Source organism: Dreissena polymorpha, chromosome 1 (assembly GCF_020536995.1).
Source record: "Dreissena polymorpha isolate Duluth1 chromosome 1, UMN_Dpol_1.0, whole genome shotgun sequence".
Taxonomy (NCBI): Eukaryota; Metazoa; Mollusca; class Bivalvia; order Myida; family Dreissenidae; genus Dreissena; species Dreissena polymorpha.
The window spans coordinates 202800133-202815249 of record NC_068355.1 but is presented as its reverse complement, the minus strand read 5'-3'; the positions used below and the strand labels follow the sequence as shown (position 1 = coordinate 202815249).

The 15117-nt window shown below is 38.0% G+C and overlaps 1 protein-coding gene across 2 annotated transcripts in view; it reads left to right on the top strand.

The window, feature by feature from the left end:
* The window catches only part of LOC127864660 (N-acetylglucosamine-1-phosphotransferase subunits alpha/beta-like), a 50448-nt gene that overhangs the window by 11994 nt on the left and 23337 nt on the right, over positions 1 to 15117 (top strand). For both annotated transcript variants that reach the window (XM_052404504.1, XM_052404503.1), the window contains 10 exons: positions 671 to 802; positions 3921 to 3995; positions 4893 to 4964; positions 5623 to 5802; positions 7512 to 7682; positions 8039 to 8162; positions 9583 to 9651; positions 9909 to 9964; positions 11685 to 11799; positions 12787 to 12992. In XM_052404504.1, the coding sequence (XP_052260464.1) occupies positions 671 to 802; positions 3921 to 3995; positions 4893 to 4964; positions 5623 to 5802; positions 7512 to 7682; positions 8039 to 8162; positions 9583 to 9651; positions 9909 to 9964; positions 11685 to 11799; positions 12787 to 12992 (1200 nt within the window). The remainder of the gene's footprint in view (positions 1 to 670; positions 803 to 3920; positions 3996 to 4892; positions 4965 to 5622; positions 5803 to 7511; positions 7683 to 8038; positions 8163 to 9582; positions 9652 to 9908; positions 9965 to 11684; positions 11800 to 12786; positions 12993 to 15117) is intronic.

Sequence of the window (15117 nt, the reverse complement as noted above, 5' to 3'; positions counted from 1 at the left end):
ATACCCAAATAATATAACATGTGAGTTCATAACTAATTGATGTTGGGGTACAAAACTTGGTCAACATATCTTGTCATGTCATCAAAGTTGGTCTGAACATATGTCTTAATTATATTTTAGCAAAGTTTAAAATTGGGTCACATTGGGTAAAAAACTAGGAGACAAAGTCAAATTTAAGAAACATTTATTGTCCAATCTTCATGAAAAAGGTCAGAACATTCGTCATATGATATCTCAGCTAATCAAAAGTGGGTCACATAGGGTAAAAAACAAGGTCACTGAGTCAAATAAAAGAAAAAATTAGTAAACACTGGAAATGAGGACATTTTTAGCAACCATAAGAATGCAATAGAGCTGCTTTTTATGCCCCCGGATAGAAAGATTGGGGGTATATTGTTTTTTGCCTGTCTGTCTGTCATTCATTCATTGTGTGTGTCCCAAAGTTGGTTAAAGTTTTGCAATAACTTTTGCATTATTGAAGATAGCAACTTGATATTTGGCATGCATGTGTATCTCATGGAGCTGCACATTTTGAGTGGTGAAAGGCCAAAGGTCAAATATATGGCTTCAAAGCAGAGCAATAGGGGGCATTGTGTTTCTGACAAACACATCTCTTGTTTTATCTGGGAACTGCAATACTTTCACATCCGTTTTATTCTCTTATAACCAGACGTCCGATGGAAAGATTCCGAACGCCATAGAGTTACACGATCAGATCCTTATGTTGGGATTCCCTCACACACTAACGGTTGAGGAACTTCGGCAGAAACTACCTGAGAAACACAGAAACAGGATTGAGAAGGTTAGGGTCATTTAGCTTGCGAACATAATTTTAAATGTGTTTAAAATTGTGCAATCAGATCAAGAAGGTTTAAGATTGTTTAGTGTGGGCAACATTATTTGAGCCTTTCACTGGGAAAACTAGGCTTATGATGCATGTATGGAAAGTGTTGTCCCAGATGAGCCTGTGCAGTCCATCAGAGGCGTATCCAGAAAATGTTCAGAGGGGGGGCTGAACTGGGGAGGGTGCGGGAGGGGTGTCCCCTCCTGTCGTTGATTTTTTTTTTAATGGCACCTTGAAATGACGCAATTTCATGCTATCTTATCAGCATTTTGAATGATAAAAACAAACAAGAACTTTAGTTCAGACATCAAGTGTGACAGACAAACAGACACACAGGGGTAAATTAAATGTCTCTCACACCACTAAAGTGGTGTGAGTCATATTCTTTATCCAGAAATGTTAACAGAGTTAGATGGATGGACCTCTTAATTAACCATGTTGTCGAATGGGGGAGGGTGCGGGAGGGGTGTCCCCTGCTGTCGTCGATTTTTTTTTTAAATGGCACCTTGAAATGACGCAATTTTATGCTAACTTATCAGCATTTTGCATGATAAAAGTGCATGTAAAACAAACAAGAACTTTAGTTCAGACATCAAGTGTGACAGACACACAGGGGTAAATCAAATGTCTCTCACACCACTAAAGTGGTGGGAGACATAATCTTTATCCAGAAATTGTTAACAGTGTTAGATGGGTGGACCTCCTGATTAACCATGTTGGATATCCTACTAAGTCACCCTCTTGTATGGGTAGATATTTATCAAACTTAGTTGTAATCATATTATTATTATCTTGTTGAGTCTTGTGGTTCAAAAACTGTCATATAAGGCAAAGTCATTGATAAACCTTTTTTACAAATTATAAAAATAACATTTTAACAACACTCTTTATTTCAAGTTCTTTCAATGCGGATGGTCGAATGATGATAGAGCGGTAGACTTTTGCTCCATGGCTCCAGGGGTCAGTGGTTCGAGTCCCATTGAGGTTTAATTTTTTTTAAGTCTTAAATTGTATTCTTGTTTTTTTTATTGGAGATTTTTAGACCCAATGTTAACATTTATCAATATAACGCATTTAATGACAAACTTCAAATACATGCCAAAATCTGTGAAAAGGCCCCTTTAAATTCATCAAAGAAACTTACCGAAAAATTAATGAGCCATTTGTAAACATTTACCTATAGCTTATCAAATAGAGTAGCTTATCACTTACAGTCAGTGAAGCGTGCAGTTAAGCTGGCGAAGGTTAGATCATCTGTACACATGCCTGGGGGCTGATCACACAAATTGACAGCTGTTTATGGCTTAATTAGGGGCATATGACAAGAAATACACCAGTGGATTGAAACTATAAGGGGCTCATTTGAAAAACAAAAATCGTATCTTTCCAGCCAGATGGGGGGGCTTTAGCCCCCTAGCCCCCCACCTAAATACGCCTCTGTCCATAGTCAGGCAAGTGTTGTCTTAGATGAGCTTTGCAGTCCATAGTCAGGCTAGTGTTGTCCTAGATGAACCTGTGTAGTCCATAGTCAGGCTAGTGTTGTCCTAGATGAACCTGTGTAGTCCATAGTCAGGCTAGTGTTGTCCTAGATGAACCTGTGTAGTCCATAGTCAGGCTAGTGTTGTCCTAAATAAACCTGTGTAGTCCATAGTCAGGCTAGTGTTGTTCCAGATGAGCCTGAGTAGTCCATAGTCAGGCTAGTGTTGTCCCAGATGAGCCTGTGTAGTCCATAGTCAGGCTAGTGTTGTCTTAGATGAACCTGTGTAGTCCATAGTCAGGCTAGTGTTGTCCTAGATGAGCCTGTGCAGTCCATAGTCAGGCTAGTGTTGTCCTAGATGAACCTGTGTAGTCCATAGACAGGCTAGTGTTGTCCAAGATGAACCTGTGTAGTCCATAGTCAGGCTAGTGTTGTCCTAGATGAGCCTGTGCAGTCCATAGTCAGGCTAGTGTTGTCCTAGATGAACCTGTGTAGTCCATAGTCAGGCTAGTGTTGTCCTAGATGAACCTGTGTAGTCCATAGTCAGGCTAGTGTTGTCCTAGATGAACCTGTGTAGTCCATAGTCAGGCTAGTGTTGTCCTAGATGAACCTGTGTAGTCCATAGTCAGGCTAGTGTTGTCCTAGATGAACCTGTGTAGTCCATAGTCAGGCTAGTGTTGTTCCAGATGAACCTGTGTAGTCCATAGTCAGGCTCGTGTTGTTCCAGATGAACCTGTGTAGTCCATAGTCAGGCTAGTGTTGTTCCAGATGAGCCTGAGTAGTCCATAGTCAGGCTAGTGTTGTCCCAGATGAGCCTGTGTAGTCCATAGTCAGGCTAGTGTTGTCCTAGATGAACCTGTGTAAGCCATAGTCAGGCTAGTGTTGTCCTAGATGAGCCTGTGCAGTCCATAGTCAGGCTAGTGTTGTCCTAGATGAACCTGTGTAGTCCATAGACAGGCTAGTGTTGTCCAAGATGAACCTGTGTAGTCCATAGTCAGGCTAGTGTTGTCCTAGATGAGCCTGTGCAGTCCATAGTCAGGCTAGTGTTGTCCTAGATGAACCTGTGTAGTCCATAGTCAGGCTAGTGTTGTCCTAGATGAACCTGTGTAGTCCATAGTCAGGCTAGTGTTGTCCTAGATGAACCTGTGTAATCCATAGTCAGGCTAGTGTTGTCCTAGATGAACCTGTGTAGTCCATAGTCAGGCTAGTGTTGTCCTAGATGAACCTGTGTAGTCCATAGTCAGGCTAGTGTTGTCCTAGATGAACCTGTGTAGTCCATAGTCAGGCTAGTGTTGTTCCAGATGAACCTGTGTAGTCCATAGTCAGGCTCGTGTTGTTCCAGATGAACCTGTGCAGTCCATAGTCAGGCTAATTAGGGATGATACTTTCCACTTTTATTGTATTTACATATGAAGTCTATTCTTGATGAAAATCCTGTTCAAGTAGAAAGTGTCATCGCTGATAGTTCTGTGCAGACCGCACAGGCAAGTCTGTAACAGCACTTGACATTCATGCATTAGGGTAAATTTGAAAATGTTTAGATATGTTGCAAACATGTTTCATTGATTCTGCCTCATGCTGCTGTTGTTATTGTTACAGCTGGAGATTGACACAGACAAGGGGGTTGCTGTGTTGTATGCCAAGAGCTCTAAGGAATGCGCAGACATTCTCTCAGTATGTGGCACCTATCACTTATAACCCTTACCTGCTCAGATACCCACTTTGACAAGTTTTAGTGTCTTAGAACATAAATTAAAGTGTGTTTTTGACTAGATTCAAGTTTTAAAGGCTTCAATTCAAATTCAAAGAGACTGATGAGCAGCCGACAGCATAAAACAATAAGGATTAATTACCAGTGACTGACAGGCTGTTCTGGTTGCATATAATAATTTATATTTTCTTCTGAGCGTGAAAGCGTTAAGCTTTTATCCTTAAGCTAAAAAATCAACAAGCTGTCGAGTTCAGTTTACTGTGCACTGGAATGCATGTCCAAGGATCGCTGTTTCATTTCCTGGCCATTGGTCATCATATTGGTCATGAAATTATGGCCAATTGCCACCTACCTGTTATTCAATTTAAGACAGTTATTAGTTGCCAGGATAAGTGATGTGACTTCAAAACTGCTCATTATGGTAAACATTCAAAGAACAAGCATTATATTAATACTGTATAATGGCTGATTTATAATGTGGTCCCATAAGTGCCAGTACAATCTTAGACTTAAGAATAGAATTAACTAAAAATGACTTACACGTGAATGCTTAGATAGGTTTCAACTGGGTCAAGTCCTTTCAGATTTAACTCTGACATGGAATGTTGTTTTTGTCTGTCAAGAAAAGACAACAGTGCTTTTGTGTAAGAGTGTTATGAATCATGTCTATTTGCTCAGATGGTAGATTATCGCCTTAGTATACGAAGATCTCTTTATTGAAAATTTCTTCTTTTTAGCATCAAGTACCCAAAGTTTATTTTGTCATTTAAGTCTCGGAATAATTAATTTGATTTTTTTAGTGACTGAGGAAAGATATTTGTTAAAATTGTCAAAAAAAAATCATTTCTGTTATTTTCTAGGAGACCAACTTTACTATTGATGGCAAGGAGCCTACATTGAGCCCGGCCCATTTTGTGTGGGACCTGAGAGATGTAAGTAGGGAGAATAATGTTCTATAGTTACACAGTTTACAATTTATTGATATAGTATAAGGAAACCTTTTGATAATTATAGTAATAAGTGTTTTTCAGTAATTGTTTAAAAGTGTACCAGGTTTACTATTTGTTGTTAAATCTAAAGCCGACATGAACTACACACATAGGTTACGGTTAATGTGTTTGCTTAAATATCACGGATCCAGCATCCATAGAAAAATTACAATATATTCTTAGTAAGAACAATTAAATTGACTGAATGCTCATGAAGACAAACATTCCCCCATTTGCTACTCGTCAATTATCAAAGATCATCCATTGGAACCTCATTAGATTAAAAGTTAAGGATGAAAAGGAAAACCTTGAGCCGCGCTCTGTGAAAAAGAGGTTTAATGCATGTGCGTTAAGTGTCATCCCAGATTAGCCTTTGCAGTATGCACAGGCTAATCTGGGATAACACTTTCTGCCTAAACTAGATTTTTGCCAAGAAGAACTTTCTTGAAACGAAAAATATCATAAAAGTGAAAATTGTAGTCCCTGATAAGCCTTTGCAGACTGCACAAGCTTATCTGGGATGGCTCATGCATTAAACTGCCTTTCACAGAGCACGGCCCATAGACTTTTCTCTCATAACCAGATCTCTGTGCTATTTCAGTTTGCACGTGATGAGGACATCTCTGCAAGTCGATTTGAGGACAATGAGGAGTTGCGATACTCTTTAAGATCACTGGAGAGGTTTGCTCCATGGGTGCGACATGTGTTCATCGTAACTAATGGGCAGCTGCCATATTGGCTCAACTTGGAGAACCCTCACGTTTCAATAGTAACTCATGAGGTAAATTTGATTTGAGAACTATTTTCATCTTCCTGTCATATTTTTTTAGCTCACCTGAACTTAAAGTGCTCATGAAGAGCTTTTGTGATCGCCGTTTGTCCGTCGTGCATTGTCCATCGTGCGTTGTCTGTCGTGCGTTGTCAGTTGTGCGACGTCAACATTTGCCTTGTTCACTCTACAGGCCACATTGATTGTCCAATCTTCATGAAATTTGGTCAGAAGATTGGTTTTAATGATATCTTGAATGAGTTCGAAAATGGTTATGTTTGCTTGAAAAACATGGCTGCCAAGGGGTTGGGCATTTTTCCTTATATGGCTATATATGGCTATAGTAAAATCTTGTTAATACTCTAGAGGCCACATTTATTGTCTGATCTGCGTGAAACTTGGTCAGAAGATTTGTCCCAATGATATCTTGGATAAGTTTGAAAATGGTTTTGATTGCTTTAAAAACATGGCCACCAGGGGCGGGGCATTTCTCCTTATATAGCTATACATGGCTATCGTAAAACCTTGTTAACACTCTAGAGGCCACATTTATTGTCCAATCTTCATGAAATTTGGTCAGAAGATTGGTCTCAATGATATCTTGGATGAGTTTGAAAATAATTATGTTTGCTGGAAAAAAATGGCTTCCAAGGGGCCGGGCATTTTTCCTTATATGGCTATAGTAAAATCTTGTTAACACTCTAGAGGCCACATTTACTGTCCAATCTTCATGAAACTTGGTCAGAAGATTTATCCTGATAATATCTTTGAAGAGTTCAAAAATGATGCCGGTTGGTTGAAAAACATGGCTGCCAGGGGGCGGGGCATTTTTCCTTATATGGCTGTAGTAAAACCTTGTTAACACTCTAGAGGCCACATTTATTTTCCGATCTTCGTGAAACTTGATCAGAAGATTTGTCCCAATAATATATTGTTATCTCAGGTGAGCGACTTTGGGCCTTTCAGGCCCTCTTGTTTTACAAAAAGTTTTGTTTTGTGTCAAAGAGGAATTAATTTACTCAATGTTGATTTTTTTTAATGGATGTTATGTAAATATTTGTTGAAATTCTACAACTTAGGGTGTTATCTTATATATTAATGTTATTTGTAAGATATGTTAACTTTAAAATGTCATCCAAAAGCTTTGTAATGACTCAAAAAAAAATATTTAAACACCAACAATCATATCACAAAGTATATATGTTAAATACTTTTTTTAGGAAAAGGTTCATCAGCAATAATCTTTTTAACCATTTGTTTTACCCTTGTAATTATACAATGTTTTAAAGGTTACATAAGCCGAGAATTTTTTGTCTTTGACCATTAATTTCCTACTTGTAAATTTGTGAAAACAAATTGAGCCTTTTACTGGGAAATCTAGGCTTTATGCACATGAATTAAGTGTCATCTGTAGAGTCTGCACAGGCTTATTATGGACCACACTATCTGTTAATATGGAATTTTTCATTAAAAGGAAGTCTCTCTTAAACGAAAAATCCAGTTTAGGCGGAAAGTGTTTTCCCTGATTTGCCTGTGTGGGCTAATCTAGGACAACACTGTACACACATGCATAGAGCACAGTTTTCCCAGAGCAATCTGGAACAACACTGTACACACATGCATAGAGCACAGTTTTCCCAGGCTAATCTGGGACAACACTGTACACACATGCATAGAGCACAGTTTTCCCAGAGCAACACTCAAGTAAACTTTCTTTCTAGGAAATATTCGCCAACGAGAGTCATCTGCCAACCTTCAGCTCTCCTGCTATTGAGAGCAATCTTCATCGCATTCCAGGTCTCTCAGACAAGTTTGTCTACATGAACGATGATGTCATGTTTGGCAAGGAGGTGTGGCCTGATGATTTCTACTCCCACAGCTCTGGTCAAAAGGTAAATTGTGATTTGTCTTAGTATGAGCCTTGCTCAGTGAAACTGGTTGTGATGTAGTATTTAATACAGTGAGTAAATTGAAATTATTTGGGCGATGGGTTGTAATGTAGTATGTAATGAAGTAATTTGAGATTATCTGGGACACAGGTTGTAATGTAGTACCAGTATGTAATACAGTTATTTGAGATTATCATGGAAACGGGTTGTAATGTAGTATGTAATACAGTCTGGGAAACGGTTGTGATGTAGTATGTAATACAGTAAATTGAGACATATTTGGGCAATTGTTAATGTTCAGGCTTACTTGACTCTGCATTTTGAATGTTGACCTTTTGTGGTCTGGCTGTGAACGTTAGGTATACCTGACCTGGCCGGTTCCCAACTGTAACGAGGGCTGCCCCCAGAGCTGGATACGGGACGGCTACTGTGACAAGGCGTGCAATGTCTCTGAGTGCGAGTGGGATGCAGGCGACTGTGATGGTGAGTTGATTGCCTCGCTTGTGATTGGGTTGATGAAAGAAATGTTCAGCCAGATCAATGTTTTTTCACCATTTTTGGAATGGGGTTTATGCCCTTGGATTAGGAATAATGGGTCGGTTTGACTCAAATTGTTGCATTGTATTTTTTGCTCACAAATACCATTAAATTGAGAATCTTGTCTTCAATTTGATGTGTTTTTTTCGTTGCAAACCTTCAATTGGATAATATAAGGCAGTCATTTGGGAAAAATATGAGTCGCGTTCTGAGAAAACTGGGCATAATGCATGTGCGTAAAGTGTCGTCCCAGATTAGCCTGTGAAGTCGGCACAGGCTAATCAGGGACGCTTCTTTCCGCCTAAATTGGATTTTTGCTAAGAAGAGACTTCATTTAAACCAAAAATGTAATAAAAGCGGAAAGTGTCGTCCCTGATTAGCCTGTGTGGACTGCACAGGCAATTCAGACGACACTTTACGCACATGCATTAAGCCCAGTTTTCTCAGAACCCGACTCATATTAAAACTTGCAAAATAATGAACCTAAATTTGACCAACCAAATTCCTGCAGATCATTATTTGTTTATGCACTATTCAGGTTGTCTTTGTTCAGAACTGTATCCCGTAAACAACTTAATAAATATAAAATTACATTTGTAAACCTCATTAAAATCCTCATGTGCGCATTTAAGTAATTATTCGTATTAGAAATAGCGTCTGATTTGAGACCAGTGAAGCATTTTACATTGGAAGTTTGATCATGCAAGTGCTTTTTGTGCCCTACTGGTTTCACCGGAGGGGACTTATTGTTTGCGTTCTGTGCATCTGTCTGTGAGTCTGTCTGTCTGTCAAACTTTTCTGGATCCTGCGATAACTTTCACAGCTCTTCATATTTTTTCACGAAACTTGAAACATGGTCAGATGGCAATATGGAGATTATGCACGTCTTTTACGTTACTTTTGTTTCTACGTCAAGTATTCTGGTTGCTATGGCAACAAATAAAAAAAATCTGACATTGGTGGAGCTGGTAGGGGACATATATTGATTGGCAATAATCTTGTTTTTTATGGTTTTATATAGAAATAAGCTTTCAGGAATTTGACTTAAAATTTGGTTAAATGGAATTATAAATGAGTGTGCTATTCTAATTGAAAGATGCTGAAAGGCATTTTGGACCTTGAAAATAAATATGCTACGAACGAGTTTTGTTTGTTTTGAAGAAATTCAAACTTCATGTCATTACAATACATTTAACGTGCCTTTTACTGTTTACTTCGATTTAAGGTTTATATTGGTATGATGAAGGTGGAAAAAAAACACTTGAAATTTCAATTTCTGATGATTGCAATAGCACAAACATGTATTTGATTGTTTCTTTTTTTCAAAATATGTTTTTCTTATAAAATGTATTAAATTGTATTGTAGGTACCAACCCTAATGCTCATCACCAGGGAGGTTGGGCAGGGAGCTGGCATGGAGATACTCGTGCAACAGGTGAAAAGGTTTACTTATTGTTGCTGTATAGGGTACGTTTCATAATGGTGATTGTGGGGGTTGGGGTGATAATAAAGTTTATGGTGATGATTGAAATGGTTATGATGGTGGTGGTTGCATTTGTGATGAGGAAGATGAGGTTGTGGTTGTGATAATTATTATTATTGTGGTGGTAATGATGATGATGATCATGATAATAATAAACATTCAAGCAAGTTTGCAATGATTTGTTATTCTCATGTTTGTTTTTATTGAAGGCTATTGCCATTCTGGTTGTGCCAATAACTGGATAGCTGACAGGTACTGCGATACAGTAAGTATGCTGTTATATCAAATAACACTTTGTAGACATAAATGTTTGATCACTGTAAAGTTTTGCAGTCCAGTTAAAGCCCCAACACACATAAAATATTTTAGTCATTTTAAAAGGACCTCAGCTATATAAACAATTATAAATATTTATTCACTAAAAACTTTTATTATACAGCAAATAAAGCATTAAATAGGTATTGGTCAAAATCTTTTTGTGTAACTTATTTAGATAATTTTGATAAAAGATATGATTGGCGTATACTTTAAGCATTTACTCCAGAGGTTTGCAATATGTTGCCATTGCAGATATTGAAGTTCATCACACAGTGTTTACAAACAGAACTGAAATTTGTATGAGTTGTAAAGTTTTGGCACTAAGTCTTCAAGCAGGATTTCATTTAAAAGAAGATAAATATATCATGTTTAATCTTGTTAAAAATATACTATTTTTTATATTATAATAAAATATTAGGAACTTCTTTCAGTTTTTGAGGTATACGTTACAAATACAAGTACAGTAGACTCTCTGTAAACCGGACGGTCTCGGGACAGGCCTGATCGTCCGGTTTTCAGAGAGTTCCGGTTTACCAAGAGTTTGCATATTGCCGAAATATACATGGTATGCATTGTGTACAGAATCACATAAAAATAAAACAAACCATATAAATTTACATGTACCTTGTGATAACTGTACGCAGGTACTGATGATGTTTATTGCATTCTTAAAAAATGTGTTTTTAATCGATTAAAAGCAAAAAATATTCCATACCGACTTGTTCTGATTAATCCCAAAGTGAGCCTGGTGCTTTAAACATGTACGTACGTGGCATTTGTCATATAGGCGAGTGACGACACAAATAAGATTTTTGTAGATACTTGATTTATTATCATTAAACATACACACAAGCAAACAACAGAGTCATAATTATTTTTTAAGATATTTTTTAAGATATTCATAATCTCAAAACCTACTAATTCTTGAAGTTTACGATTTCACGAAAAAGTCCAAGATCACTCTTTGCTTGAAAGCACATTTCTCCTTTATGTTAAAAACGTGGCTATAAGATCTTTTAAAATAACCGAGAAGATCACAAGAAAGTGATCGTCGCAACGGCATGCATTAATTTTTTAATTAAATTGTTTATCATAGGCGATAATAAATAATTAATAAAACGATCGAGTCAATCACTTCTTGGTGTTACCGCGAGTCTATTATAGACATTCACAGTTTGTTTTACATTACTTAATCGCACTCCCATAGCGCGGTAATGACTTGACACCTTTATGGTATGTTTAATCCGATTATCGATAATTGCGCGAGCAAAATGTGTGACACCGCACTCGCTGTGCTGACTAGGTATTGTTATTTTTACGCCTCGGGCATCTTGAGAATTTAGACTGTCCGGTATACTCAATGTATTTTACGTTGAAAATGACCAAATTTACGGAGATACCCGTCCGGTTTCCGGTTTTCAGAGAGTTCGGTTTATTCAACATTTTTTAACAAAGAAATAGAAGGAGAAAATACGGGACTGGCCCGACCGTCCGGAATCGGGAGAGTTCCGGTATTCAGAGAGTCCGGTATTGGCAGAGTCTACTGTATTTTTAGAAAAAAAAGAGTGAAAGTCTCAAGCTTTGTTTACGTAATCTAATCAATAAGATAAGAGTTTCATCAATCTGTTACTGAATTTTCAGTATGAAGAAGAATTCCATATTTTCAGGCCTGCAATGTACTGGAGTGTGGTTTTGATGCCGGGGACTGTGGCACTTCCCGCTACTTCAACCTTCATGGCATGATGCTGACTCCAGATGTGTCCGAATACACTCTGCCTGCAGGTGAGATGGGCGGCATTGGTCTCTGCTTAGTATATATTCTCATGCAACTGATATTTGACAAATAAATAGTTAAAACCTATTAATTTTAACTCTATTGCATAGAAAACCTACGGCTTATTTGAAACGCTCTTGAGTCTGTTTCCAAGTACTAGAACCAGTACTTGGTGTCTATGTGGGAAATCTAAAGAAGGCTTCCACAGTGTGGATTGAACCCATGACTTTCCAAATGCTAGGCCGATGCCATATCCTACACCACTGCTAGGCCGATACCATATCCTACACCACTGCTAGGCCGATACCATATCCTACACCACTGCTAGGCCGATACCATATCCTACACCACTGCTAGGCTGATACCATATCCTACACCACTGCTAGGCCGATACCATATCCTACACCACTGCTAGGCCGATACCATATCCTACACCACTGCTAGGCCGATACCATATCCTACACCACTGCTAGGCCGATACCATATCCTACACCACTGCTAGGCCGATACCATATCCTACACCACTGCGACCTTTAAGTGGTGATGAAAATGACTTAATTAAGATTGTCTGGTTTCTACAAAAAAATTGTTTCTGGTTTAGCCTACAGATACTTTTATCTTAAGAGTCTCTTGGTCAATAATTGCTTACTAAATATTATAATGCAACTAACATTTGACAAAAAAAAAAGAGTTACTCGCAGTTTGTTAAGGTTTTATGCTGTTTGCTTCTCATCAGTATCTGAGGGTTGGAACTGATACTTGGATCTAGTAAAAAAGGCCTTTAATTGAATTTAACTTTCTAAGGGACTACAAATGCTTTAAAATACGTATCTAAGTGGCAAAGGGATAAGATAATGCATAATTTGTTTTCAAGTTTAGCCTACAGACACTTCAATCTGACAAGTCTTTTAGTCAATAAATTACCTCTTACAAATAAATAACGATTTAAGGAATTCTAAATTGTTCTTAATTCTAAAAAAAAAAATTGATTTCAGGTTTAGCGTACGGATACTTCAATCTTACGAGTCTGTTAGTGAATAATTTCACGCTAAAGGGAGCCTTCTATGATGACAACAAGGCAGTGCGGACGATAGCCGTGGCAAAGAAGTTCAGCGTGCTCACCATTGTCTGCTACAGCAACATGAGCAGCACCAGAGTGAACTTCAGTCTTGAGCTCCAGAGAGATAACAGAACCAGTCTGGTATGATATAGTGACAGAGAAATAACAGAACCAGTCTGGTATGTTGTAGTGACAGAGAGATAACATTACCAGTCTGGTATGATGTAGTGACAGAGATATAACAGAACCAGTCTGGTATGATGTAGTGACAGAGAAATAACAGAACCAGTCTGGTATGTTGTAGTGACAGAGAGATAACATTACCAGTCTGGTATGATGTAGTGACAGAGATATAACAGAACCAGTCTGGTATGTTGTAGTGACAGAGAAATAACAGAACCAGTCTGGTATGTTGTAGTGACAGAGATATAACAGAACCAGTCTGGTATGATGTAGTGACAGAGATATAACAGAACCAGTCTGGTATGATAGCTCCAGAGAGAAAACAGAACCAGTCTTAGTGTTTTTCCCAGGAAGGCAAAGGGGCATGGCGCATTACTTTCAAAAAGGGCATTTTAGCGCGCAGTTTAGGCAAAAAAGGGCAAAAACGTTCCCTGAATACCTGAATTACGGGGCAACATGTAATCGCATCTGAAGCAGTGTTGGAAAAAATAACATATAAACAAGCACATTTAGTGGTAATTTATGTATTTAACTTACTATGATTTATATTAATATATTTACCTTGCAATGTACATTTAAGTTCCATGCTGTGTCAATAAACTGTACAGCACGACAAACATAATAAGGCAATATATGCATATAAATCTGATTATACACAGATCTACTAACATATAAATGAAACCATGTTTGTCTTATCCCATTTTCTAAAAATAATCTTGCCAGATGTTTAAAATAACATTGCGAGTAAATTGATCGCTAACAATATGCAAACACTCGTTTCCGTGAAATACATCCACCAAGTAGATTACAAATAAATAAATAATGCTTTTGCTATCTTAAACATTTTTATGCATCGTTGATTATCACAGACATTTCATTATTTCCTTCTTAATGTTTAATCTCCATCGTTAATTCGATCGTTTACGACGTTATTTGCCATTTTTGCCGAGTGGCAATTTAATTCTGTATAGTCCGCCATGTTGTTCAAATGTCAAATGATGTAAGCGACAGGTGCGCATAGCAACATTAAATTGTATACGCGATTCGCATTTTGTTAAATTAGTATATGTCTCAGTAATTATTTCAATAATTAGATCTAATTATCTTAAAGACGAAAGCGATAAAGAATAAATTTGTTTGTATTTTAAAATTTAATTATGCGTAAAAATATATGTTTTGATATAGCTGAATAATGCATGCAATGCACAATTGCCACGAGAATAACATCGAGTTTTTCATCAAAAGTCTCCGAAGGGAGTTCACATTGCCGACCGAAAAGTGCGCTTGGTATAACATAGCCTCTGGCATTATCGACTGATACAGACATGGGGTTATTCACGCATGACTAATCCACAGCTTTGGAGCAGTCTACCTATAAATCGAGCATTGTAATAGATTAAATCTGCTCAAATAATATAGTCGATTAGACGTTGCGTCTCTCGAGTAAATCAAGCACAGTCGGAGCATCACAGACAATCAAGGACGCTGATTTTGCGGACCAAGTTAGATCGCAAGGCAATAAAGATGTTATCGATAAGGGCGCGTGGCGAAATTTGCCTTTAAAAAAGGGGCGCGTGGTGAAATTTGCCTTTCAAAAGGGCAGCGTGGCGATCCAGGAGGACCCTAAAATGGCCTGGGAAAAACACTAAGTCTGGTATGATGTAGTGACAGAAAGATAACAGAACCAGTCTGGTATGATGTAGTGATGGAGAGATAACAGAACCAGTCTGGTATGATGTAGTGACAGAAAGATAACAGAACCAGTCTGGTATGATGTAGTGATGGAGAGATAACAGAACCAGTCTGGTATGATGTAGTGACAGAGATATAACAGAACCAGTCTGGTATGATGTAGTGACAGAGAGAAAACAGAACCAGTCTGGTATGATGTAGTGACAGAGAGATAACAGAACCAGTCTGGTATGATAGCTCCATAGAGATAACAAAAACCATTCTGGAATGATGTAGTGACAGAGAGATACCGGAACCAGTCTGGTATGATGTCGTGACAAAGAGATAACAGAACCAGTCTGGTATGATGTAGTAACAAATAGATAACAGAACCAGTCTGGTATGATAGCTA